The sequence below is a fragment of the Chanodichthys erythropterus genome, chromosome 13 (assembly GCF_024489055.1).
Source record: "Chanodichthys erythropterus isolate Z2021 chromosome 13, ASM2448905v1, whole genome shotgun sequence".
In the NCBI taxonomy this organism is placed as follows: Eukaryota; Metazoa; Chordata; class Actinopteri; order Cypriniformes; family Xenocyprididae; genus Chanodichthys; species Chanodichthys erythropterus.
The window spans coordinates 20,658,964-20,685,999 of NC_090233.1; the positions used below are offsets into that span (position 1 = coordinate 20,658,964).

At 34.4% G+C, this 27,036-nt stretch overlaps 1 protein-coding gene across 1 annotated transcript; it reads right to left on the minus strand.

Moving 5' to 3' along the window:
* Positions 1-3,919: 3,919 nt before the first annotated feature.
* On the minus strand, positions 3,920-26,047 carry rnft2 (ring finger protein, transmembrane 2). Its single transcript, XM_067406304.1, has 11 exons — positions 25,950-26,047; positions 23,760-23,837; positions 21,406-21,779; positions 20,336-20,458; positions 20,061-20,137; positions 19,563-19,663; positions 18,569-18,722; positions 8,339-8,488; positions 8,016-8,081; positions 7,110-7,211; positions 3,920-4,543 (listed from the first exon to the last, which is right to left on the minus strand). Exons 1-11 carry the CDS (start codon positions 26,045-26,047, stop codon positions 4,409-4,411), a joined length of 1,458 nt encoding a protein of 485 aa, XP_067262405.1. The 3' UTR covers positions 3,920-4,408.
* Between the last annotated feature and the right edge of the window lie 989 nt (positions 26,048-27,036).

Sequence of the window (27,036 nt, forward strand, 5' to 3'; positions counted from 1 at the left end):
AAATTACTGAAATAATTTTTTCAAAATTACTAACTGCAATGCTGAACTTGTAGCAGGTGAAATAAAGGATCTTCATGATGAAAAATGACATTCTGTTTATAACAATTTTTATAAATATCAGGTTGTGGGGACATGTTTTATACATGTCATAAGCAGTACAATTTAGCAGACAAATAATACTCATTTTATAAATGGAACAGAATGGAATATTTATATGAGTTCAGTGGTATTATTTGTCTGATGCATTTTGGAATATCGGAATTTTACAACCATGATTTCTATAAACTTTTTATGAGCTTTTTTATTCTATTCCTTTTTTATGACATTTTTTATTCTGTTCTATTCTTTATTCTATTCTTTTTAAAAAGCTTTTTAGCACTACGTTTGTTAAAATAAATAAATGAATAAATAAAACCTATCCGTTTTAAAATGTCCTGGTGTTCCAATGCCAGTGAGAACTATGTACAAAAGGATAGAATAGAATAGAATAGAATAGAATAGAATAGAATAGAATAGAATAGAATAGAATAGAATAGAATAGACATTTATGCACTCATTCAACTTTTCTGGAAAAAATGCACATGATTGGCTACAAAAAATATCAAACAGAAATGCATGAGAAAAAATACCCACAAATTAGCCTACATATAAAAGATTTTCTATTCTACTACACGTTTACCATTTTTTCTACTTGTCTACATATGAGCACTATGAATGCTGTCTAGGTAGGCAGCTCAGTAGGGTTTGAGACGCAGCCGATGTTTTTAATATTTACATGCATACAAAATCTCATAAATAGAGTAACTGCTCACATTTGAATGAGCACAACCGATTCAACACATCACCGATGCTATTCATAATCAGTAATGTCTGTGAATTACACGACCACCCCCTCGTTGCAAGAAAGACAAAGCGCGTGACGCGAGAGAACAGGACAGGGAAGAGTTAACCATTACCGCTGTCTTTGGGGAGATGGTGATGTAAACCCTAAACCATGTGACACTTTAATAAATCATAGCGCCGACAGAAACAAACACACACTGTTCCATCGACAGGCGAACAAAACACCATTCTCCACATCTAATCAAACACAGCAGCGGGAAAAGAAGGCTAGATAGAGCGCGCGAGAGAGGATGTGCTGTCTGCCGGTGGAGCAGACTTTAGGCGCGCTCGGAGACTCCGTGTGCGCGCACGGATGCGCTCCGCTGCCGTTTGCGCACCGACTGCGCTTGATCGGAGACCAGCTGGAGAAGAGATGGGCTGCAAACGACAAAAGCTCCGACGATGGGCAACGAAGCGGCGGGGAAAACATCATCAAAAGCTTCCAAATAGTGTGCACAGTCATTCAAGTAACGCTTCTGGTGTTTTTAGTCAAAAAGCGACACCTGTAGGTGAGACGAGGCCCTGCTGGTCTACAGCAACAGGTAAGAATAACCTCAAGTACAGACGAGTGTAAGACTTTACTGACATGCGACAGAGGCTTTCTTAGAAATACTTTGTTTACGTGTTACACATATTATTGGAGTAAAATTTATTAACGTTTTAATAGCAATAATAATGTACACTTTGCAAGAACTATTATAGGCAAAAAAAAAAAAAATTAAATTAAAAACTTTTAAGATATACAATTTAGACTCCATATTCAGTTTGCATACTAATGTGACTATAGGAAAAATGCTTTTAACAAAAGTGAACCAATGTAAAGGTAAATAAATAATACACAAAGTGTATATAAAGCTGTTATTTTTAATGGTTTGATAATTGAAGGTACATGCAAAATATTTATGTCCTTCTAAAATCAATTATTTAAAAAATACACATTAAATGGAAGGTACTAGAGGTAATATATATATATATATATATATATATATATATATATATAGTATTGTGACTTTGATTTCATGCAAAAATGCAAAATATACACAATTTTGTGTATTACATCAAAAGTCAGATTCCACAATTTTTTAATTTTTTTTTTTTTTTTTTGTGATCAAATTGTTGCACTGTAAAAAAGAATTGCTGGTTAAATTTAAAAAAGTAAGTTACCTGGTTGCCTTAAAATTAAAAATTTGAGTTAATACAATTAAGGCGATTGGTTTAATCAACAGAAACTCAAAATAGTATGTTATCTGAACTACATTAATTATCTAAGTTGATTTGACAAAAGAAAAATATTTTTTACAGTGTGGTAATCTTTTACAAAATATTAAATATTATTAAAGATTTATATGTAATTAATGTCATTTAATTGGGTTTTTGCTCTTTTTTACATCAAATGTCCCATTACGATGCAATTTCTGTGCACTGATACATCATGCAAAATTAGCTTAATTCCCAATTTTCCCCCCATCAGATGAATCTTCAGATTCTCCTGGGACGATCCGCTCCAGATTTATCGGAGAGGAGAAGGTGCCGGTCACGTCTACACTCTGTAGAAACTTGCCATGCAAACAGTGGGTCAATGTTTTCTCATCCATGTATATCTCACAACTTTTGCAGTAGTGTTGTAATGGAAACATGCAAACAGCAGACGCATCTGTGCTGTACATTACAAGCTGATCACTTTCATAACGACCAATACTTCATCCTGAAGTCTTCTTGATTACCGAAGCATGGCAAGCCGATGTCGTTTGGTACGCATTTGTTTGGTTTGAAGTCTTAAGGTCAGTGCAGTCAAACCCAGCGGTGTCTCCTGGGGAAACTTTCAAAATAAAAGGCTGATGTCATTGTCCCTCGGCGTTTACGAGGAAATTTTTTCTACCACTATGGCAATAGGAGCCTTGCCTCAACTTTGATGACCTTACAGTTGAGTTTTTCTTGTTGAGAGGGTGCTTTGGATATGCAAAAGCTGTAAATGATTCAAATATGATCAATCACGGTCAATCTTCAGAGGAGAGATACCAAAAACACTGCTACCAAAACCTCTCCTCTGCATAATGCACTGTAACATTTAGTTATAAGCTACTGTAAGTGACTATGCCATTCAATATCTGAGCTGTGATTTTGTTTCTTTGTTGTTTTTATGAGATATTTATTACTTTTATTGTCCTTTACACTGTACTCTTCTCGATGGAAAGCATATTTATACTGTAGAATGATTTTAAGTGTATTTGAACTTGATGTTGTTTACAGATGAAGACAAATCTTTTTTAGGACTTTTTATAAAGGGCTTCTGGCTTGATTGTTTGTGTCAGTGTTAATATAGAAATGTGACATGAATGAGATTTCATGCGAAATGTGAATCAAAAGGGCATGCTACTGATGTTTACATAAGCTACAATCTTTTATAGTTTACGTTACTACCATGTGTTTTAAACATGTTTTACCTCTGCTATTTTGATATTGTGAGTTTTGTCATTTATGAAAATAAAAAGGCTTTAAATATACACAGCAGTGTTATTTTAGTTTTATTAATATTTTGAATTAGATTTATTTATATATTTTTAGTTTTCATGTTAATTTTTAGTCATTTTATTATTATTATTATTATTTTAAATATTGCTCTTTAGGTTTCATTTATTTTTATATCAGTTTTATTATGTATTTATTAATAATTTTAGTGCTTCAACTTAAACTTATTTCAGTTTATTGCCAAATCAACATTTCTCATTTTTGTTTAGTTTAAGTTTTTCAACTAATATTTATATTTTATTTTATTTCAGCTTTTATTTCATTTTTTTTAGAAATGTTTTTAATAGTTTTAGATTTAGTTTACAATAATAATCCTGACACAGAGAAGACACTCTAGACATTAGGCAAATGAACTGGGATGAAAAAAATAACTTATTCAATATTATTAATAAATGTAATTATTTATTCAACATCACTGTTTTTTCCCATCATATTTCTGCTGTCACGATTTTATGAAAGCAATAAACCAATGAGATGATTATAATGATTTTACCACAGTGAACTCGCTTAAATTTTCCATGGTAATCATGCTCTAAAGCTTTATGTCTTGTGACTTATTTTAATATTTCTTATATATTACTTATTTCTTGTGACTTTCTGTGTTGTAATAAACAATTTAGACCATAACAAAACTTTATAAGTGAAAACAGTTGACTCTGGATTAAGTTTAATAGCTTGGATACCCCCCCCCCCAAAAAAAAGTGTTACAAAACAATTGATTATTATGCTTAATAATAATAATATTATAAATGCAAGTTTTACTTGTTGAAAAGCATGTATAAGAAGACAAAACACACTTTTTTTAAACTCTGTTATCAGACATAATGTAATGGTACTATTGTACATTCAAAAATTTAACATATTGTCACGCTTCCCTACAGTTCACTGCCATGTTTCATCATAAGACATTACAAAGAGCAATGTTTTATGCCTGGTGAACATGTTTCATCTGATTCAAGTGGACCAGAAAACCTTTGTGATTCAGCTGGGTCTCCGTTCAGTAGATCTGAAAGTGTGCGGACGTTGTCCCATCTTTCCAGTTACGCAGAGTTTCGACCACCGCTGACCGACACAGCGGACACGTTCTCTCGCGGTCAAACCACTGGCATAAACAGTCCTCACAGAACACATGCTGCAGAAAGACAACACATTTACCACACATTCATACACAGGAAGTCCTTCAATACTGTTTAAAAAGCATCTCAGGATGCAAGTTGAGAGCGTGCAGATCTGAAGTGGAATTATTCACATAATTCCATTTGTGTTATTTAAAGGGGTACTTCACCACTGACAAAATAAGCTTTTTAATAAAACTTGGCTGCCTATACAGTAAAAAGGCAAGAAAAAATTTAAATCGGTGCTACTTGACTAGAGAAAAATGGAGAAAAAAGGCTTTTGTCTTCCTGTTTGCCAAATAGGTAGGAAAACTTCAATACCCATACTGTGCATGTTACATCCAAGGCCACTCCCAAGAAGTTGTGTTCGAAATTGCCCCCTATACCCTCATTCACTATTCCCTACATTACTCCACTAATATAATTCACCTGAAGTAGTGAATGAAAACAAGTGAGTGAATTTACCATATGCACACGGAACATACTTAACTTCCGTAATAATAAAAGCCAGCTGGAAAACTTCCGGTGAAATGTCACTTGTTGGTGTGTCGGTATCTTCAATGTCCTGAGGTAGATTTAACAGCTTCAATAGTGTAATATTTAGTTTATAATCAGATTACAGTCACTTAAATAGTGTTAATTTATTTCTTCAAATGTAAGACGACATTAAAAAAAAAGACATCTCAGTCTTCCTCCTTGAAGACATTCAAATCGACCATCAGTTTTCACACTTTTGTGTGGAAAAAAGCATCAACACACTGTAAATTAAAGATTTATTGTGTACTTTAGTTAGATTAATTGAATAAAATGTGAGTTTTCACAAGTGTGCCAAAATCATTGAGCTTGTGCTGTACTGACTGACAGCTGTTTGATTACAAAGGGTGCTCGCTTTCTGTTTAATTCACTCACGAGAAAAGTTATTGTTTTTCATGAGACTTTGTGAGTGTATTTTTGTACTTAGTGATTTTATAATGCTTAATATTTATTCAAAAGCAAAACAGGATGAAAAACTATTACAGGAAATGGCTAATATATGTGCAAATAAATGCTCCTCTGCTGGTTATAGTGGTAAATAATGTCTCTTTTATTTTTTAAATAAAAGCGTTTTCTATTAAATATTGGACTTCCTACATCTTGAACTGTTCAGTTTTACAAATGGGGACAATCTCAGAAGGATGAACAAATAATGTTTTTGGTCATCGCATTAAAAATAACATTTGAAGTCCTGAGAAAAATATTGCGTGACACCATGTTTCTTATTCGAACGTTCCCAATAGCTTTGTCTTTATTGCAATCAACAAAACTGGTTTAGTGGCAAATTAGGCAAGTGTGATAACTGCAATAAAATATAAATACAACATTAAAAATGTAACCATTGATGGTTTTGTGTCGAGGTACAGTGAGTACAAAATCACAGCTAACAGTTCACCGGAAATGCCCAAGCTGTCTTAACGAAAACCAGGAATTAAATGTGCATATGGTCAATTCGGACACCTGAAGGGCTGTCGCTTTTGCCTATTTTATTTCTTGCTGTTTGATAATCTTTTTAAACTTAGCAAACTGGCAGCTCCAGTGATAATGGAACAATTTATCTTGAACTCTGTCTTGGAAACTGTGTATAAACCCTAATTAATAATAAATTAATAATGAATTTATACATGTATGATATTTTAGTTTTGAAAATGGATGCATGAATGATTCAGCTGTGGGTGCCATCTTCTGGTCAGACACAGAAATTAATTCGGTGTGCCACTTCCACAGTGCATTATGGGTATTCTCTAGCTGTTGAATGTACATCAGTTGTACACTTGTTATTGCAGTGCATTATGGGAGTGAATGAGTGCACTCGATAACGTCCACTATGGTTTCGGACACCACTACAAATGACTGTCCCTTCAAATAGTGCCCTATTTAAGCGATTTCAGACACAGCCCCAGTCTGTTATGGATAAGCTTACCAGAGTCAAATACTGCCTTGCTTTAGTAGGAAATACTTCTTAGCAAACTTTTAGTCATAATGGTGTCAACTTGTATTGCTCCCGAGTGAACTCAAAGAGTGTCTATGTTTAGCAGGAGTGAGTTACTATCGGTTTCCAGTGAAGGATCAGGCCTGTTGTAGGAAGCAGCTAAAGGCTGCAAAGAATTGTTAATATGGATAGAATGCATACGCAACGAAAAAACTGAAAAAATCTGTTGTCTGTAGTCAGCATTTCAATCTGGATGACCATGAACACAGTGTTTTAAGCCAAACGGAGGAGAAAAAAAAATTAAAGAAACTGACGTTTTCATGAAAGCCCCTTAGCTGTCAAAAGTCATTTGACACATTTTATGTTATACGGCAAAATTTTGCTGACAAATAAAGGTGAATTTTTCAGTCCAGGTAACAAGAAGAACGAGAAAACATTTTTCATATATGTCCAACAATGAAAAGCACGTTGAAAATCAGTAAAGTTACACTTTAATAGTTTCGAATACCTTTGGTCACTGTACTGACACTGTAATATGTGTACTAATAGTGGAATTAGTGAGTAATTTTTTTACTGCAGCACTTCCTGTTAGATTTGAAATTTTAAAGGTCTTTTACCTGACAGAGCAGTGCGATTGGCTCTCTGAATTCAGCCTGGCAGATCCCACACACATCCCCAGCCTCACTGCACTGCTGAGAACTGGCTCTCGTACCGTAACTCTGTGAAACACATGCACATGCGTATACTGTATATAAATACAAAAATGTAGTAAAAACAGTAATATTGTGAGATATTATTACTATTTAAAAGTCCTGTTTTCTATGTAAATATATTTTAAAATATTATTTATTCCTGTGATGCAAAGCTGAATTTTCAGCATCATTACTGCAGCCTTCAGAGTCACATGATCCTTCAGAAATCATTCTAATTATGCTGATTTGCTGCTCAAGAAACATTTCTGATTATTATCAATGTTGAAAACAGTTATGCTGATTCATATTTTTGTGGAAATCATGATACATTTTTTCAGAATTTTTGAGCATCTTATTGATAATGATTTTCTCTGGAGAAACACTTAACTGTGTGTTGTGTATCCTGGGTTCATCTGCTTGCATCATCAATAAGGTGCATATTAAATTTGGCCTTTTAATATCACTGTCTAGTACTTACAGCAGTACAAACCTGGTAAAATAACTGGCTGGCAATGGAGGAAAGTCTTGATTTGCCCTCCAGATGGGCGTTCCTATGAAGGTGTGATGTTTTATGTTTATGTTTTTTTTTTATATATATATATTTTTTTTTAATGTTTCATAAAGCGTACAGGCCATTATTATAATGATGATGCACACACAAAGTGACACCCAAAGAACCAGAAGCCAAAACATTTCTGGAGCATCTTAAGTGACTTTTCTAAGTCATACTACTGTTTTAAGTATTGTTTATTGTTATACATGTACAATTGTTATATGTATTTGTTTAGTGTTCACTTTAATAAACGCCTCGGCAGAGGACACAGCACTCACCTGTGAGCTACAGAGAATGGCGAATGCTTTTCGAATGCCAGATATTCTTCCACACAAATCAAATGACTGGAACAGAACAAAATTGCAAATTTAATGCCACACACACTCGTACAGAAAAGATCACCTGAATAATGAGCTCTGAAAAAGACATTCTGAAAGGCTCTGAAGTGCAATGCCACATGAAATTTATCTCATGCTCATAAAGGTCTTTTTTTATTAAAGGGCTGAAAAATAAAACACTACAAGAAAAAATAATCAATTAATAATGGGCGATGACATATGCATTAACATTACATGGAAAAGGCGAAAATCAGATAGACTACCTTACAAAGACTGTAAATGATAATCAGCGTTGCCCCCAGGAAGTAGCTGCTGGATGGATCTTCACCCATGATGTACTTGTACCACAGCTGGATGGGAACCAAAGCTCTGAAAAGTTGACTCAGCTCCTCTATGAGCAGATAAAACTTCCCCTGAAAAGTCACACACAGATACAGATCTACATCCAAACCTCTCAAACTAAACCGTTGATCAAGACTCTGAGTCTCTGTCCAGATATGAACAAATTCTTTTGAAGTGGTACAGCAAGTCAGAGGTCAGACGTGTTCACAAAGGTTTCGAAAGCTTCAAATCAAACAAAAGACTTGTATTAGTTATTTCAGATCTCTAATCACTGTGATGTGAGATGTCTGTACTGTGCAATTTAGCAAACATAGGTAACATTGTATTGACCAATGAGCATACAGGACCAGGACTATTGATTCGATACTTAAAAATTAATCCATATGAATATGCAGACTTACAGAAAAGTAATATGCAGAAAAATCATACAGGCTCATCATAATTAAAAACTAGTCATATGAAACAATGTACTTACTTACAAAATGTACTTATTTACATCATATTCATGAGGCTAGTGGGATAAATATATGTTTTGTTCATTGAATAAAAGAGCTAGCATAATAATAATAATAATAATAATACATTTTTTATTATGATGAGCCAGTATGATTGCATAAACATTTAGTGGAAAATACTAATGTACTAACTTCCACTAAATACTGATAAGATAAAGCAGCTAGTATATTATTATTATTACTATTCATAATACAAATAAATTAAAAAAAAAATATTAAATCATACAGGCTCACCGTAGTTAAAAATTAAGTCATATGCAACAATATACCTACTTATGGATACAGCAGATAGCATAATATTAATAATAATTATTATTATTATCATTATTATTATCCAGTAAATCTTCATTAAATCTCACCATAATTAAAAATGAATCATCTGAAACTATATACACATACATATTCTTGATTTATGGGATAAATATGTTTGTTTTTTTTTCCATTGGATAAAACAGCTAGCATAATAATATTAATAACAATAAGTGTATATTATTATTATTATTATTATTATCCATTAAATGTTTATAAACCCAAACAGGCTCATTTCACTATGATGCTTGTAAGATTTCCAGCTATGACGGCCAACTGTTTAACAACACCTTTACAAACTGAGTGATACTGAAGCACCGGCATTTGACGACAACACTGAAACAAACTCCACATCCTTCCTCTAGCTGAATTTGAACAAGATCCCAGTCTCATCTCATCTGTTCGTTCATTAACTGTGAACATCTTACCCTCAAGCTTTAAAGATGCTGTGACATGGAGGGGGGTGTTCCTCTACCGAAAAATGGCCACAGTCCAGCGCTCTGCGCTCTCCTGGCAATTTCCATGTGCAGCAAACAAAACTGGCAGAAGCGCAGTACACCTGCTACCCACATAAAACATAACAAGCCCACCCTACACAAATCATAACATTATAAAAGTAGCAGGATAACTGTAAAACTCATCTAACTTCACTGTCAAAGGGCAACGCTTTCACGCTGAGCTACATCATGCAATGAAGCCTGTGTCTACACAGATAGTGAACAACAGCATAGAACGCTTCAAATATACCGAACAAAGCTTTCTGCTTAAAGCATAGACAGCTTTGTTGCTTATCAAGACAAAAACAGCCCCAAAAAATAAAAAAATGCACCAGATATTTAAAATGCTTTGCAAAACATGCTCCCATTGTGAATTCTCTTTTTCATCCATTATCTAAATGAAATATATTTCATAATATTCTATTCTAGGCTTTTTTAGTTGGGTTTAGTGCCTCTGCAGACACTGTAATGACCTATAACTGTCAGATTATGCTTTTGCTGTCTCAGCGAGTTGAGTGTGGCTAAATGTGCAGCTGATATGAAGTGGTTTTTGATCAAAAAGCCTGAAATCAAGTTTGAAAACACTGAACTGAAGGAACCAACAACTCTAAAACTTGAAATGGTGATTACACCAACATCTACTGTGATGGTAGAAAAAAGCTGTAGGTAAAAGCTGTATGATCTAACACAGGACAACTATTCAAAAACTATAATCAGGCAGTGCATTTATTGTGTTATGATATTTATAGCTACTTTTGAAACTGAAATAAGTTGGCAATATAAACAATAATGATGAATGTAAATTATAAAATTAAATCATAATCCATAATTGTTTATAGTGTTAACTTGTTTAAAGTGCCCATATTATGTTTTTTTGTTTTTTTTTTACCTTTCATGCAGTGTGTAATATAGCTGTTTGTGAATGAAAAAGTCTGCAAAGTTTCAAAGATTAAAGTACACAACAAATAAAGTTATTGTCTCCTAAAAGAATGAATTGATTCTGAAGTGCTGAATCGAATTGTCAGCAATTCCATCCTCACTTCCTGTTACAAAGAGCCGTTGCTATTTTCATTTTTAAACACTTGCAGTCTGTATAATGCATAAACACATCTTCATTCTTTATAAACCTCTCCAACAGTGTGTAATGTTAGCTTTAGCCACGGAGCACCATCAGACTCATTCAGAATCAAATGTAAGCATCCAAATAAATACCATACTTAGATGATCCGAAGCATGCATGCAGCATGCATGACAAACATTTTGTAAAGATCCATTTGAGGGTTATATTAGTTGTGTGAACTTTGTTTATGCACTGTTTTATAGTCGAGAGCTCAGGGGGGCAGGGAGCGTGAGCATTTAAAGGGGCTGCGCGCTGAATAGGTGCATAGTTAAAGGGTTAGATACAATACTAAATAAAGTCGTAGTTTATGTTATTTTTGGACCAAAATGTATTTTTGATGCTTCAAAAACTTCTAACTAACCCACTGATGTCACATGGACTACTTTGATGATGTTTTTATTAACTTTTCTGGACATGGACAGTCTACCGTACATACATTTTCAATGGAGGGACAGAAAGCTCTCGGACTAAATCTAAAATATCTTAAACTGTGTTCCGAAGATGAACGGAGGTCTTACGGGTTTGGAGCGACATGAGGGTGAGTCATTAATGACAACCCTTTAATGATGCCCCAAAATAGGCAGTTAAAAAATTAATTAAAAACCAATCTATGGGGTATTTTGAGCTGAAACTTCACAGACACATTCAGGGGACACCTTATACTTATATTCCATCTTGTGAAAGAACGTTCTAGGGCACCTTTAATAAAAAAAATCATTAATTCTTTCACCTGGTAAAGACAAAAATCCAAAAATCCCATAAACCTGCACTGTTAAAATTATACAAGTCATCTATTAAGCAGCACAACTGTTTTCATCTTTGATTTCTGAAGGATCATGTGACACTGAAGACTGGAGTAATGATGCTGCAAATTAAGTTTTGACATCACAGGAATGAATTACATTTTAAAACATATGAACAATATTACGGTTTAATGTATTTAATGTATTTTTGATCAAATAAATGCAGCCTTGGTATGCATTAGAGACTTCTTGCAAAAGATTATTAAGGTCTGGGTATCTCAGTTTGGGCAGTTCTAGTTAATAACTAATCCAAGATCCACAATCATCTTGTGAAACTCCAGATGAATGTCTGAAGTCGTAATCACCCACATCAAGTGCTGACTGCCTGACACTACTCACAGCACAGGATGCATAATGACTTGTTGGACTCCACCTGACAGCGATTAATCACCCTGTTGGGGAGCTTGCTAGCTGACTGACGGAGATCTGTAACCTCCGTACGCAAGCAATTCATCTTAGCCAGAGTCCCTGCAGCCCTATACTCGCTCACACTTAGTGATTAGACAAACTGGAGCTGGAATCCATCCAACTACTGAAAAGTTGGGCCAACTGCATCATGGGGGAGCAGCGCATTTCCTCTTAGTTTTAACAGCCGTGTCCGTGACTTCAAAACAACAATAAAGAAAACAATTATCGAACACAGGTGGAGGTCTTCAGGGTGGGAAACTGCTTAATTTAAGATTTTTTTTTTTAAACTTTCTTTGCATCTCTTTCTCATATGGGAGGCATGGGTTTAAATCTGACCCCAATTCCCATCAATTACAATACACAAATGATGTATTCAAGTCATGTTATGATATTTATAAGATTTTCTTTTAGCTGCAAATTTAGAAATAATTGATATTGGTCATAATCAAGTCTTAATTGTGAATGTTGACTGTTCAATTAGGTTGTACGCATTTTGTGTACTGTTGATGAAGAAATGAGATTAAGCTTGGCAGAAAATAATACTCAATTAGCTGGTTAATGAAGCAACAAGTTTGTACAACAAAACAACATTTGCCATCCCTGCACAAAAGGATAAACTACAGAAACAATGCACCACTTGTTATTCATTAAAAAATAAATGAATAAATGACAATTTCAGATAACACTAACTTTGGATTGACATAAAAAAAAACCCATCAAATTTTATTATTATCATCCTGTAATTTTTTTATAATATTAATTGCTGCGTGATTTGTGTCTCATTGTGTCTGCTTAAAAGAATACATGGCGTTAACTAACCACATAACGTATTATTGTTACAATTCCTGTCTTTTTTCCCTTGTTTTGCGTTAAAAGACTTTTATTTTGATATGTATTTTCTGTTCTCATTGTTCCAGTGTTTCACTACGTGTTTAATTCCCATTTGCCTTTGTTCCCTTTGCCACCTTTTTTGTTGCCATAGTTAACCTTGTATGTTCCCATATTGATTAATTACCCTCACCTGTCCCTTGTTAGCCCCTTGTTATCTTGTGTATATATATATACCCGTGTTTTAGGGGCTGTTTAAAAACGGAAAACATTTTAATTATTTTGGCCATTCATTTACAAAACAATGTGTTTTGTGGGCTTGAAAACAGGATTCAAAGTGCAAGTTTTTTAAAAAGATACATTTGTAATCGTCTCCATGTGAACTTCAAAAAGCGAATTTGTGAAGATGGTGTCATCATGTGCATGCGTATTAAATGTTCAGTCTATAGGCGCATAGTTTTTCTTTACAAAGTTACATCGCCAACTACTGGTCTGGCAGCATAATACAGCGTTTTTAGTCGTTTTCGGGGATCATTGTGAACACGGATCATTTTGACAACATTGTCGTCTGTACATGAAAAACAAAGGAAAAACTTGTGTGTGTGTCGTCTTCTGCTTTTTTTAATGTTTATAAAAGAAGTCTTGATTGCTCATTATTTATTGAATGAAGAATACAGTAAAATCAGTAATACTGTTAAATGTTATAACCTGTACAATTCAAAATCAATTTTCTATTTCAATATATTAAAATGTAATTTATTCCTGTGATCAAAGCTGAATTTTCAGCATCATTACTCCAGTCTTCAGTGTCACATGATCCTTTAGAAATCATTCTAATATGCTGATTTGCTGCTCAAGAACGATTTGTAATTATTAATTATCAATGTTAAAACTGTAAAGCATTTTTTTTTTTTCCAGGAATCTTAAATAGAAAGTTGAAAAAAAAAAAAATGCAAGACAAATGTCTTTACTGTCACTTTTGGACAATTTAATGCATACTTTCAAATTTCTATCTTACTGAATGGTAGTGAATCAACAAATATGTTATAAATCAAATATGAGTATCAAATTATTAAATAGTTTACTATTTCACTATTCTGCCCACAGTAAATTAAAATAAAATAACAATTTTCTATGTGCCTATGTTGGTAGTAGACAACAAGGTGGAGGTCAGAATTAACAGAATTATTGATTCCTCAGTCCTCATATATGTGTGCACTGAAGTGTTATGGACAGTGTGAGTTCATCCTGACATGCACAGGCTTGCTGGAGCAATTATGTGAGAGGTTATACTGACATGTATGGATGCATGTGTATGTGTTGTGTCTTTGTAGTTGTGGTGATGCTGGGCATGGAAAGTCAGCGGAAAGCCTGACACATTGACCATGACATCATTGCCTGAAAGTGTGCCACATGGGCTTGATACAAGAGGTGGAAAGAGTGTGTTTGGTTTCAGGGGGTGGGTATGAAGATGACTGGGAGTTGAAGTTAATAGCTGGCAGTTCCTGGAACGGAGCTTCAGAGGAACAGAAACTGTGCAAATCAGAATATCCTAGCAGATGCCGATGTAAAATGTGTGTGTTTGAGTCAAACAAATGGCTTGGAGCGGGTTGCATGTGTTTGATTCTTCTATGTTAGAGAGTATGATGTGTTTACAGAGCAGTGCCTGCTATAATAGACTCATACTGTCACTCCAATGGATTGTGTAAGAGTGTGTGTGTGTGTCTGCGTACATGTGTGTTCCTCAGAGAGGTGACCTCATCCTAGCCCCAGTGGGCCAATGAGCTCACACACAGCCTTCAGAGCAGGCAACCACGCAGGAAGGGTGACACGGCACACTATTTTGTTTTTTCACCTTATTAGGTTTAACTTGCCAGTAGCACCCAGTTTGAACTGGTGCTTTGAAACTGAATGGAGCTACCAGGGATATCCTTCCTCATCATGATAATCTCATCATGCTAGAGCTGCACGGTTAACCATTAAAGGGATAGTTCATTCAAAAAAGAAAATTTGCTGTTAATTTACATAGCCTAAGGCCATCTAAGATGTGTCTTTTTTTCTTCAATAGAACAGTAAAGAAGATCTTTAACTGAAACTGTGATCCTTTGTGATTCATATAATTCAAGTCAACAGTTAGTCAGCTACCATCACTTTGAGTTAAAAAAAACAAAAACATATGCATATGTCATTATGCAGCAAGAAACTCTCGCTCCAGATTCCCATGAAGGCACTCAGGACTGTTAGCTGAGGCTGTGAATTAATAATGTTGTAATGTTGTTCAGTTTCTTGCACAGGCCGATTGTTACACTTCATAAGAAGTCAGGAGCCACGGTATTAATTTTGTTTTGCCTGTGGTCTTTTTGACTCTCAAAGTGATGGTAGCCATTGACTTGCATTATATAAATCACCAAAGACCACAGTTTCAGCTAAAAATCTTCTTAAAAACTTCTTCTACTGTTCTATTGAAGAAAAAAAGACACCTACATCTTGGATGGCCTGAGGGTGAGAAAATTAACAGCAAATTTTCAGTTTTAGGTAAACCCTAATCCTTTAAATCCCTTTAAAAGATCACAATCTCGATTCAAACATCCATGCGATCTCATTCCTAAATGACGACGATGCATCTATTAAACCGTTGACAAAATCACAAGGCAACATTCAAATCTGTGTTGGCGCCGCTGACCTAGAGAACCCAGTATGAAACAGCTTCAGTCTTTTCAAACACAGAACCATTATTTCTGTGCTACAAATATTCAAATTATCACAGAAGTACTGGGATAAAAGTTTATATTTTGCATATAAAGACTGATGTCTACAGAAGCGATCAAAATAGAGCAAATGTTTCTGAAAAGAACTTGGCACCTCAAATAATGATTTTATTAATTACATCGTTACGCCACTAGAAAAATGTATGTCACTGAATTATTCTTTCAAGAGATTCATTCCAAAACGCTGATTCATGCTGTAATGAAACAAGTGAAGAATTCATGTCATTGAATCATTCACTGAAACATATTTAACATTTTAAATAGACTGCAGCAATTAACATTTTATCAGATTCTCTAGTAAATTACATATTATTTTGTTTAGCTGTCTCTTGTCTGTTCAGTTTCATGGGAGAATCGTGATCTCCATTTGAAACAAAAAAAAAAAATCATGATTCTCAATTTATCCAGAATCGTGCAGCTCTACAACATGCAAAAACAAAGAGATTGAATACATTGCCTGAAGCTTGATTTAAAGTCCATAACACGAAAAATAACACAAATTACAAACGTAGAAGAATCAAGCATTCATTAAACAGACAAGAATATGATCCACAAAATCAAAGGTTTGCTTTCTGCAGTAGTTTGTACATGCATATTCTCAACAAACGATTTCAGCAATGTAAAACCTAATAATAATAATAATAATAAAAAAACATAGTTTTTCTTAATTGAACAAATTTAGAGATTAAGTAGAACTTAAAATTTTGATTTCGTACTACACAAACATGACTGCATAAACATCATGCATAAGCATGTTAAATCATTTACAATAAGCTGCTAGCTTGCAATAGCACACTTGCATGTAATAATATTACTCACAAAGAGACTTTCACTATTCATCTGCAAGTGCTTAACATGCATACATACACTGTCTAAAATCAAATACTTCCCTCCTATAAAATATGTGAAAAACATTACGTAAAAATGTGGGCAACAAGTCCCCAGATGACCTACTACTTCCACAGAGATTCTGAAGTGCACACTTTACAATCCCATGAGGCCACTGGAGAGCTTTTATGAATGGCAGTGAAGCGACGCAACTGACAGTATTATGTCATGGGTGATTTAGTACATCCAAATTTCATTCATTCTACCCATATTCATTGTATATAGAACATACTTTTTAACAGAAGTAAATTCAAATTCAAATGTAGTATCTATTCAGACAGTATATGATTTCAGACACAGTTCATATTTTTTATTATTATATATTTTTGCAGTCCATCCTTGACCTAACTACGGCATCTACTCTGCACCATAATAATAACCCCTGCAAATTTCCAACATAACAGAAACCCCTTTAAATCTCACGTACAATGAACTTTCAGTAATATTTAAGAGAGATAAACTCATTTCTTTTGGTTAAAGGTGCCCTAGAATCGAAAATTGAATTTACCTTGACATAGTTGAATAACAAGAGTTCAGTACATGGAAATGTTTCAAAATCCATTGTTTCCTCCTTCTTATGTAAATCTCATTTGTTTAAAAGACCTCCGAAGAACAGGCAAATCTCAACATAACACCGACTGTTACGTAACAGTCGGGATCATTAATATGTACGCCCCCAATATTTGCATATGCCAGCCCATGATCAAGCATTACACAAGGGCAAAACGTCTGGATCTGTGCACAGCTGAATCATCAGACTAGGTAAGCAGCAAAGACAATAGCAAAAAATGGCAGATGGAGCAATAATAACTGACATGATCCATGATTACATGATATTTTTAGTGATATTTTGAAAATTGTCTTTCTAAATGTTTTGTTAGCATGTTGCTAACGTACTGTTAAATGTGGTTAAAGTTACCATCGTTTATTACTATATTACACAGAGCCATCACTATTTTCATTTTTAAACACTTGCAGTCTGTATAATGCACAAACACAACTTCATTCTAGGGCTGGGCGATATATCGAATGCTTTTGTCACGTGCATTTCGTCAGTAAAGTTGGTTCCCTGATTACCGCTAAATCGCCATCACCTGCTTTCAAAAGGAGCGGCATTTAATAGACAGAGCCGTAGTTCACCAACAAACCAAGCAATATCGCGTTCATTATCGAAGGCGATACATCTGCAATATGAAAGCGATATTGCGTGGCTTATCAGTGAACTACGGCTCTGTCTATTAAATGCCGCTCCATTTGAAAGCAGGTGATGGCGATTTAGCGGTAATCAGGGAACCAACTTTACTGACGAAATGCGCGTGACAAAAGCAGTCGATATATCGCCCAGCCCTACTTCATTCTTTATAAATCTCTCCAACAGTGTGTAATGTTAGCTTTAGCCACGGAGAACAGCTTCAAACTCATTCAGAATCAAATGTAAACATCCAAATAAATACTATACTCACATGATCCGGTGCGTGCATGCAGCATGCATGACGAACATTTTGTAAAGATCCATTTGAGGGTTATATTAGCTGTGTGAACTTTGTTTATGCACTGTATTATAGTCGAGAGCTGGGGGGGGTTAGGGAGCGTGAGATTTAAAGGGGCCGCAGCCTGAATCGGTGCATATTTAATGATGCCCCAAAATAGGCAATTAAAAAATTTATTAAAAGAAATCTATGGGGTATTTTGAGCTGAAACTTTACAGACACATTCAGGGGACACCTTAGACTTATATTACATCTTGTGAAAAAACATTCTAGGGCACCTTTAATTTCAATGTTCAGGCTTACAGTGTGCATTTTACCAGATTATTTTGGAAAGATTAAAATATACAGTATATATATCAGCCATCCTGCTCTGTAAATAGTGAATAAATGTGGGCATCAGTTAGTAAAAATGACATATTGTTTGACCTATATCTAAGTGACATTTATATTGTAGTACTGTTGTTTTCAACTTACTACTGTACATAGTAAAAGAATAATGTGAAACATGGTAAATTGTTGTCTTACCCTGGACTTGAAAGCGAGGATCATTTTAGGCAGGAACAGTATGAGGCATTTGAGCTCGATGGTGAAATATTTCAGCACAAAATCTGTTATTCCAACAGCCCAGATCAGGTCAAAGAAATCAAAACTGTTGATGTTTGGCTTAGCAAAAATAAGGCTGGGGGAAAAAAACATGTTATTTTAAAATATTTTTTTAATATCATAATTTATAATAATATAATTCAAATACTAATAATGTAATTTAATATTTATTTAGGATACACTACCTTTCAAAAATTTGGGGTAAGTAGGAAATTAATACATTTATTCAGCAAGAAAGCAAAAAATTAATCAAAAGTGACAATAAAAGGCATTTATAATGTTACAACAGATTTCTAATTTAAATAAATGCTTTCTACTCATCACAGCACCCTGAAAAAAATGAATCAAGGCTGCCACCAATATATTAAGCAGCACGTCTTCAACACTGATAATAATTAGAAATGTTTCGTTAGCAGCAAATCAGCATATTAGAATGATTTCTGAAGGATCATGTCATGCTGAAGACTGGAGTAATGATGCCGAAAATTTCTTTTCAGATATATTAAAATAAAATAAAATAAAAAAAACTGTTATTTTAAATTGTAATAATATTTCACAATATTACTGTTTTTACCATCTTTTTGATCAAATAAATGCAGTCTTAGCAACCCCAAGTTTTTGAACGGTAGTCCATAAGAAATAATAACAAAAAAATACTAAAAATGAAAACAGTGAATGCTTTCAAATGTGAATAATGAAAAATGATGGGAAGCTAAATACTCACAAATGCTGAAATACACAAACATAAAATGAGAGATCACGCTGTAAAATGACAACATGGAGTAAATGAAAATTTTAAAATGTATAAAGCAAAAAACATAACATTCTTGGAACATGCAAGATAACATAAAATTAGATGAATGTTTGATAAACATAATCAGTTATGATGGTGACTCTGAAACCAATGAATCAATACCTGTTGTGAAGTTCCTCAACACTGAACGTGTAGTACACATACACAATGTTGCCAGCGAGAAAGATCATAATCCAGAGAGTGGTAAACACAGACCTCTCCTCCTGAAAATACATCCCATCACGATGAGACACGTACAGCATGTAATAAGCAGAACAACTGTTCATTTATGAATTAATACAGCAGTGTCATTCTCGATGGGAACAAATTAAAACGATTATTGATGAAAGCACAAGATCATTGTGTTTACACATCAGTTATATTAAGCTGTAATACTGTACTGTATTTTTGATCAAATAAATTCAGTCTTGGTAAGCATAAGAGATCTTTTTATAAACGTAAAAAAAAAAAATCATACTGACCCCAAACTTTTAAACGGTATTGTATATGTCTTGCTTGAGGGCAAATGCAAATGTTTCCTAATGTATAAGAGTAAATGCAGGAACCAGAACAGCCAGTAATTTAACTATATTATAAAACAATGAATTAAACAAATCTCACCCGCAATGCCACCTGATGCTTCAGCGTTGAGTTAGCAAAGGCAAATGTGCTGATCATTCCAATGCAAACAGCAATTCCTGAGAAATACAAAGAGAACCATGTTTTAGCAACTTGCATTTTTACATACCTTCTGAAAAGACACTGTAGTTTAGTACCCAAATTTAATATTTTAATTATCTCTGGTCCAACATAATAAGAAAAACATCAGTGATAATAGCTGTGATTTTGATTCAAGCATTCAACAGCAAAGGCAGCTCAAAATATATTGAACCTACCGAGCTTGTGCTGAAAGCAGACTTTAGCGAGGAGAATGAGGATAAAAGGGAATCCTCTCTGAAGCCATGTGACCACGGCCTTGAGCTCAGAGAGAGCAGGAGCAGGTGTAGAGGCATCGTCACCTGGGAACGGGATGGTATGTGAGAAGTTTTAAGGTTGTTTTTTGTTTTTTTTTTAAAGAAATGGATGCATTAATTTGATCAGAAATTACAGTAAATATATTTATAATGTTAAAAAAAAAACATTTAAAATAAATGCTGTTATTTTCAACTTTCTATAAATCAAGGAATCCTGAAAAAAGTTTCATGGTTTCCACACAAATATTAAGCAGCACAACTGTTTTCTATGCTGATAATAATAAGAAATGTTTCTTGTGCAGCAAATCAGAATATTAGAATCATTTCTGAAGGATCATGTGACACCGAAGACTGGAGTAATGAAAATTCAGCTTTGCATCACGAGAATAAATTACATTTTAAAATATATTAAAAAAGAAAAAAGTTATTTTAAATGTACTTTTTTTTAAACTTAAATTTTAAACTTCTTTCAAAAACATTAAAAAGTCTTAACGACCCCAAACTTTTGAACAGTACATCATTACACTGTAATTGATCATGTCAAATCAAGTTACCTTTATTTCTACAGTGCTTTATACAATACAGATTGTTTCAAAGCAGCTTTACAGTGATAAACAGGAAAATAACGATTCAATAATGCAAAAAGAATTAAATTCTGCTGTAAAACAGCTCTAAAAAGACAATAGTCAACAGTCATTATTCAGCTGAAATCAGTTCAGTGTTGATTCAGTTTGGTTCAATGGATCATGTGGTCGTTGGTTTTGTAAACACTAGAGTTGTCAAAAGTACCAAGTCAGTACTGAAAATTAAAAAAATGTGATGCTTTGAGTGCTGTTGAGCAGATTCGTAAACACCTCTGTCAACACAACGGCCAATCAGAGGTGTTTACGAATCCGCTCAACAGCATTCAAAGTGTCACATTTTTAAAATTTCAGTACCGACTTGGTACCGAAGTTGGTACTTTTGACAACTCTAGTAAACACAGATCTCACCTCCATCATCTCTGCTCCCGTGCCTCTCAGCAGAGGTGGCCGCATGCAAGAGAGAAGAGCGGTGCTGGCCGGAGTGATGATGATGGTGGTGATGGTGATGATGGTGCTGAGGAGGGCGTGGAAGATAAGGTTGATTCTCCGTCCGGTGAGAGCCTTCGTCCCTTGACGAGGACGCCATCTGTATGAAGACATCCGGTGGAGAGCCCAGAACCAGTCCCGCAGCCTGGAAGGGAGCCGAGGACACGTTCCCTGCAGAGACGCCCACCAGACCAGAGAAGAGCTGCTGGGGCGATGTAGGAGAGTCTGGCTTCAGACAGTCAAACACTCCTCCTTCATCAAGACTGCTCTCTGAACCGAGAGTTTGACTCCTGTTCCTGCAACGAGACAAGAAAGCAGTCTGCATTTACACTAATGCACATGTTCGACTGGATCAGTAGCACAGATTTTTTTCTTTCACAGGTTTGTTTCTTCCAGTACAACTACATGAAATGTCAGTGTTATTGTAATAGATAATTATATAGAGATAACTAGGCAACATGAACAAAATAGAGGTATTCTTAAAGCATTTATTAATCTTTGTTAAAAGAAATAAAATAATTTATTTTTTTGTTAGTTTGTAGTTAGTTGTTAGTTTACAGTGAACTAATTAACTGATGTTAACAGACACCTTTTTATACAACAATTTGACACTAAGTGACAATAGCAGCATTTTCTTAGCAATATGTTATTCACACTAGGTGAAAATAGTGATAGATTCTATTTATACCACGTAAAAGTATCAGTTCTTTGCAATAAGAGTAAACAGCAATTAGATGCTATTTATATTTTATATTGGTAGATATTATTTGCACCTCAGTACATTATAGGATGCAATATCACTGACTAGAGTGTAAATGATTATATTTATTAAAATGATTAAATGGATGCTGCCTTATTGGGAGAATAAAACCCCTTCCTACATCTTGCCCTAACCCTACCCAATAAACACTTTTAATACTATCAATCACTCATTCGCAGTTCATTTCCACTTTTAGAACATTATTTTTATTGAAAATAAATGCGAGCTCGGCAAAAGGTGGATTCAAACCTGCGTCGATCGCATTAAAAGCCAGGTTTGCGAGCTTTACTTGCTACTGCTTTGCCAATGAAGATGTTCAATTCTGCGTATATTTTTTAAAACTTGAGTGGCTCAACCAGACATTGCTGGGCAGAGCTGGTGTATAGCGTTTGCCAACAAGGGACAAATTAAAAAAAAAAAAAAAAAAATCAGATTTCATGTTTTTTTTTTTTTCAAATCCCTATCTTGATAAAGTCTAGATATGCAAAAAAATCTGACTTTTGCTGAGAGTCTGAACATGGCCTTAATTCCCCTGGTATTTTGCATCTGTATTTCATTCCTTGTAATTGATGGGACATATACGTATGTGTAATTGTGTAATTATTATTATAAAACCCTTATTTAACCAGGAAATAAAACTCTTGATATTTAAAATCTCTTTTACAAGAGGGTCCTGGCCAAGACAGGCAGCACATTTAGTTGAACATATAACAAATACATTCATTTAAATATTCAGAAATACACAAAATCACTCAAAAACAATTACAATCAAATGACTCAGAAACTAGATCCTTTAAATTACACTTAAAATCATTTAGTGATACAACTCTTTTAAATGTAATTTGTCTTGCAAATGATTCCAATCAAATGGAGCAGCATAACTAAATGCCCGTTTATCCATATTTGTGTGAACTTTCAAGATGTTTAAAAGATAATAGTCCTGTGAGCGAAGACCATAATTCTTTACACTGTTCTGAGTAATACTCTGCTGTAAGAGGGAAGTAAAATTAAGATGATTTTATATATAAATAAGTACCTGCACTAAGTCTGTTATTTTTCTCATTTTTGTATTTATATGTGTTTATATTGTCTCTTAGTGCATGTTATTATTGTTTATGAGCTCACCAGGAAAAAAGTCCAGACAACTAGGTTGTTATGGCAATAAATAAATAAATAAATAAGTAAAGTGTAACTAAAATAGAAAAGTGGACATTCCGATGTCAGGGAGTTCAATATTTCCAATATATGCAACTAAGTAAACATCGCTCTTGCTCTAATTGCTCAGTTCCTGTTTGTACTTGCTAAGTGATTTAAATGTAAGTATTTCCTTGCATTCAGTAACTTTACCTGAGCTTATTTGTCATGTTACAGGATGGTTCAGGTTAGAAAGCCTGGAGGGGCAACCAACTTCAAAACCAAATACCAGTGTCCAGATAAATTGATGTTTTTAGTAGGGTGGGAATAAAATTAGACTTAAAACTGTAAAGATGTTTAGAGTATACGAGTAAAACCCAACCTTTCTGGCGGCATGCCCTCAGTGTTGCTGCTGTGGCGTCTCTGCATGGCACCCACTTTATCACCAGGAGCTCCAAAACTGAGGAGAAAAGAAAGACAGATTTATGATTTAAGGAATATTTACTTATTACATTTACATAAAATAATTAAAATAAAATTGTGCAAAAGGACATTGTATATTATATATATATATATATATATATATATATATATATATATATATATATATATATATATATATATATATATATATATATATATATATATATATATATATATATACACAGCACATAAGAGGATATTGTGACACATAAAAGCATGAACATTATACATACTATAGAATTGGAAATGTTTAGATGATGAAATTGTGAATTATATAAGAGATCATATGACTTCATTTCTTCTGTGGAACATAAAAGGAGAAGTTTACCAGGTTTCCAATAATGAGCTGCTTTCTTCTATACAAAAAAACTAAACTGTGACTACTCCATGAATGACATTTAACAAAAAATAGTAGCAGTATGGTTTTGCACTACATTCCTAGTCTTCTGAAGCCATGGTTCTTTATGTGAGGAACAGGCTGAAATTTCATTACTTGCTGAAAATCTTGCATTACAGCAAAAGTCACCTTTCAAACACAAAAGTGAGAATCCTAGTTTCTAGACACGGATGGATGGATGTATGGATGGATGGATGGGATATATATTTAAGAGATAGATATTTGCTATGGTAAATATTTGTAACAGAAAGATACATAGATAGATAGATAGATAGATAGATAGATAGATAGATAGATAGATAGATAGATAGATAGATAGATAGATAGATAGATAGATGTACATACTATGGTAAATATCTGTAACAGACAGACAATTAGATTGATTGATCCTAGTTTCTAGACACAAATGGATGGATGGATGGATGGATGGATGGATGGATGGATGGATGGATGGATGGATGGATGGATGGATGGATGGATGGATGGATGGATGGATAGATAGATAGATAGATAGATAGATAGATAGATAGATAGATAGATAGATAGATAGATAGATAGATAGATAGATATTTGCTATGGTAAATATCTGTAACAGACAGACAGATAGATTGATTGATCCTAGTTTCTAGACACAGATGGATGGATGAATGGATGGATGGATGGATGGATGGATGGATGGATGGATGGATGGATAAATATTTGCTATGGCAAATATTTGTAACAGACAGACAGACAGACAAATAGACAGATAGATAGATATTTGCTATGGTAAAGATTTGTAACAGACAGACAGATAGATAGATAGTCAGTCCACAGTGTCACAGATTTAATTTTCTCTTGTTAATTTTTATGACAGTTGTGTAGTAATAACTATAGTAAATATAGTATTTTAGGTCAACTAATATTTCTACATTTTGGATCAAGCCATGAATGAACATGAGGAGCCTATCAGTGATGAATACTTTTGTTTCGGTTTAAACGTCTATCTATTGACTTAGAAACGAGCAGAATTATCTTACCTTCATCGTAGCTTGCAACAGAAACGCGCAAATGAATATTTAACCACTGTTTTTCGTGATGTTTTCAAACATAAACCCTTTAAATGTGAAAACATCAGTCAGTGATACAGATGATGCAGAGCGGATGTGAACCGATTTGTTTCCGGAAGTACACACAGAGGGCAGCCAATCACTGCGCGGCGTTGCCCTGCATTTCCGTATGGAAAGAGCTGTTGTTGTGCAGCTTGATTTCTGCAACTCTTAAGTATTTAAACAATTTACGATCTAAACAGATAATCTCATCACATTCCTGTGATCGTGCATATTAGATTAGATTATCAGAGTAACGCCGCGCACGTTTCAGTCGGTTTGGTAACACTCTGTTTTTGTTTATGTTTTTGCAGCTACATCTGTCAGAATGAGATATATCAATGTATAAGTCTCCGTCTAGAACATTTCATGCATAAAATGGGTTAAATGTCTCTACAACTCACTGTTTGTCCAACTAACGACGGCAATCGATCTCTACTGGCGGCCTGTGTCGGATAACGGTGTTGTATAATACGTATTCTTCACGCGATCGCTGCCGGTGACAGTGAGTGTTTTTAATGCAAGAGATGCTGTGTTAAGTAAATCAGCTGGATCTCTCTGTCTGAGATCGCTAGTGCTGTTTATTTAGCTCCATCACATCTACCTGGACCTGGTGCACATCCAGAAGAACGCCTCCATGGTGTTCCGCCGGCTCTTGCGCAAGCGTTGGGTCCTGGGAGTCGTGTTTGGACTGTCGCTCATCTACTTTCTCACCAGCACCCTCAAACAGGTAACTGTGTTTTTGATGCTGCTGTTTTGCTGTGTCCCCCCACTAGGGAGGAATCAATATAAATAGCATGCCCGATGCCAAAAGTTCCACTACCAGTCAAAATTTTGCAATAATTACGTTTTTTGAAAGAAGTCTCTTGTGCTCACAAAGGCTGCAACCTGCATTTATGTGATCAAAAATACAGTAAAGTTGTATTTTTGTGAAATATTATTTGTCAGAAATCATAATGCTGATAAATGTTTTACTAATTGTTGTTGTTATTATTATTATCATCATCATAATCATCATCATCATTGAAAACAGTTGTTGCTGCTTAATATTTCTGTGGAATCCGAAATAAATTTTTACTGAATCGTTGATTTACAGAAAGTAAAAAAATGTAGCATTTATATGAAATAGAAACTTTTTGGAGCATTATTAAAGGATTAGTTCACTTTCAAATGAAAATTACCCCAAGATTTACTCAAACTCAAGCCATCCTAAGTGTATATGACTTATAATCGGAGATCATAATAGGAGAAATATTAATAAATATCCTGACGCATCCGAGCTTTATAATGGCAGTGAACGGGACCAATGAGTATGAGTTATGAAAGTTACGAAGAAAATGTAAACTGGCATCACATCAGTTACACTTTTTCCATAAGTTGAATAGGGAAGGCGTAGGATGTAGCAAAAGCTTTGTGAACTGTGAGAGTTTTACACTTTCTTCGTCTGTTGATATGGAAGGTGGTCTGGTGGAAGCTATATATTTTACTTCATAACTTGTTTAAATATGGATTTTTTTTTTTTTTTTACACAAACACATCGCCTCACTTCAGAAGGCCTTTATTAACCCCCCAGAGCCATGTGGAGTACATGTTTATGATGGATGGAAGGACTTTCTTCAATTCATACTCATTGGTCACGTTCACTGCCATCATAAAGCTCGGATGCGTCAGGATACTTATTCATATTTCTC

Coding starts and splice junctions, on each gene's coding strand:
- rnft2 (XM_067406304.1), bottom strand. CDS start 26,047: ATGAGCGACAGTCCAAACACGACTCCCAGGACCCAACGCTTGCGCAAG. Junction 23,838..25,949: donor TGGATGTGCACCAGGTCCAG/GTAGATGTGATG, acceptor TTTTCTCCTCAG/TTTTGGAGCTCCTGGTGATA. Junction 21,780..23,759: donor GAGGGCATGCCGCCAGAAAG/GTTGGGTTTTAC, acceptor GTCTCGTTGCAG/GAACAGGAGTCAAACTCTCG.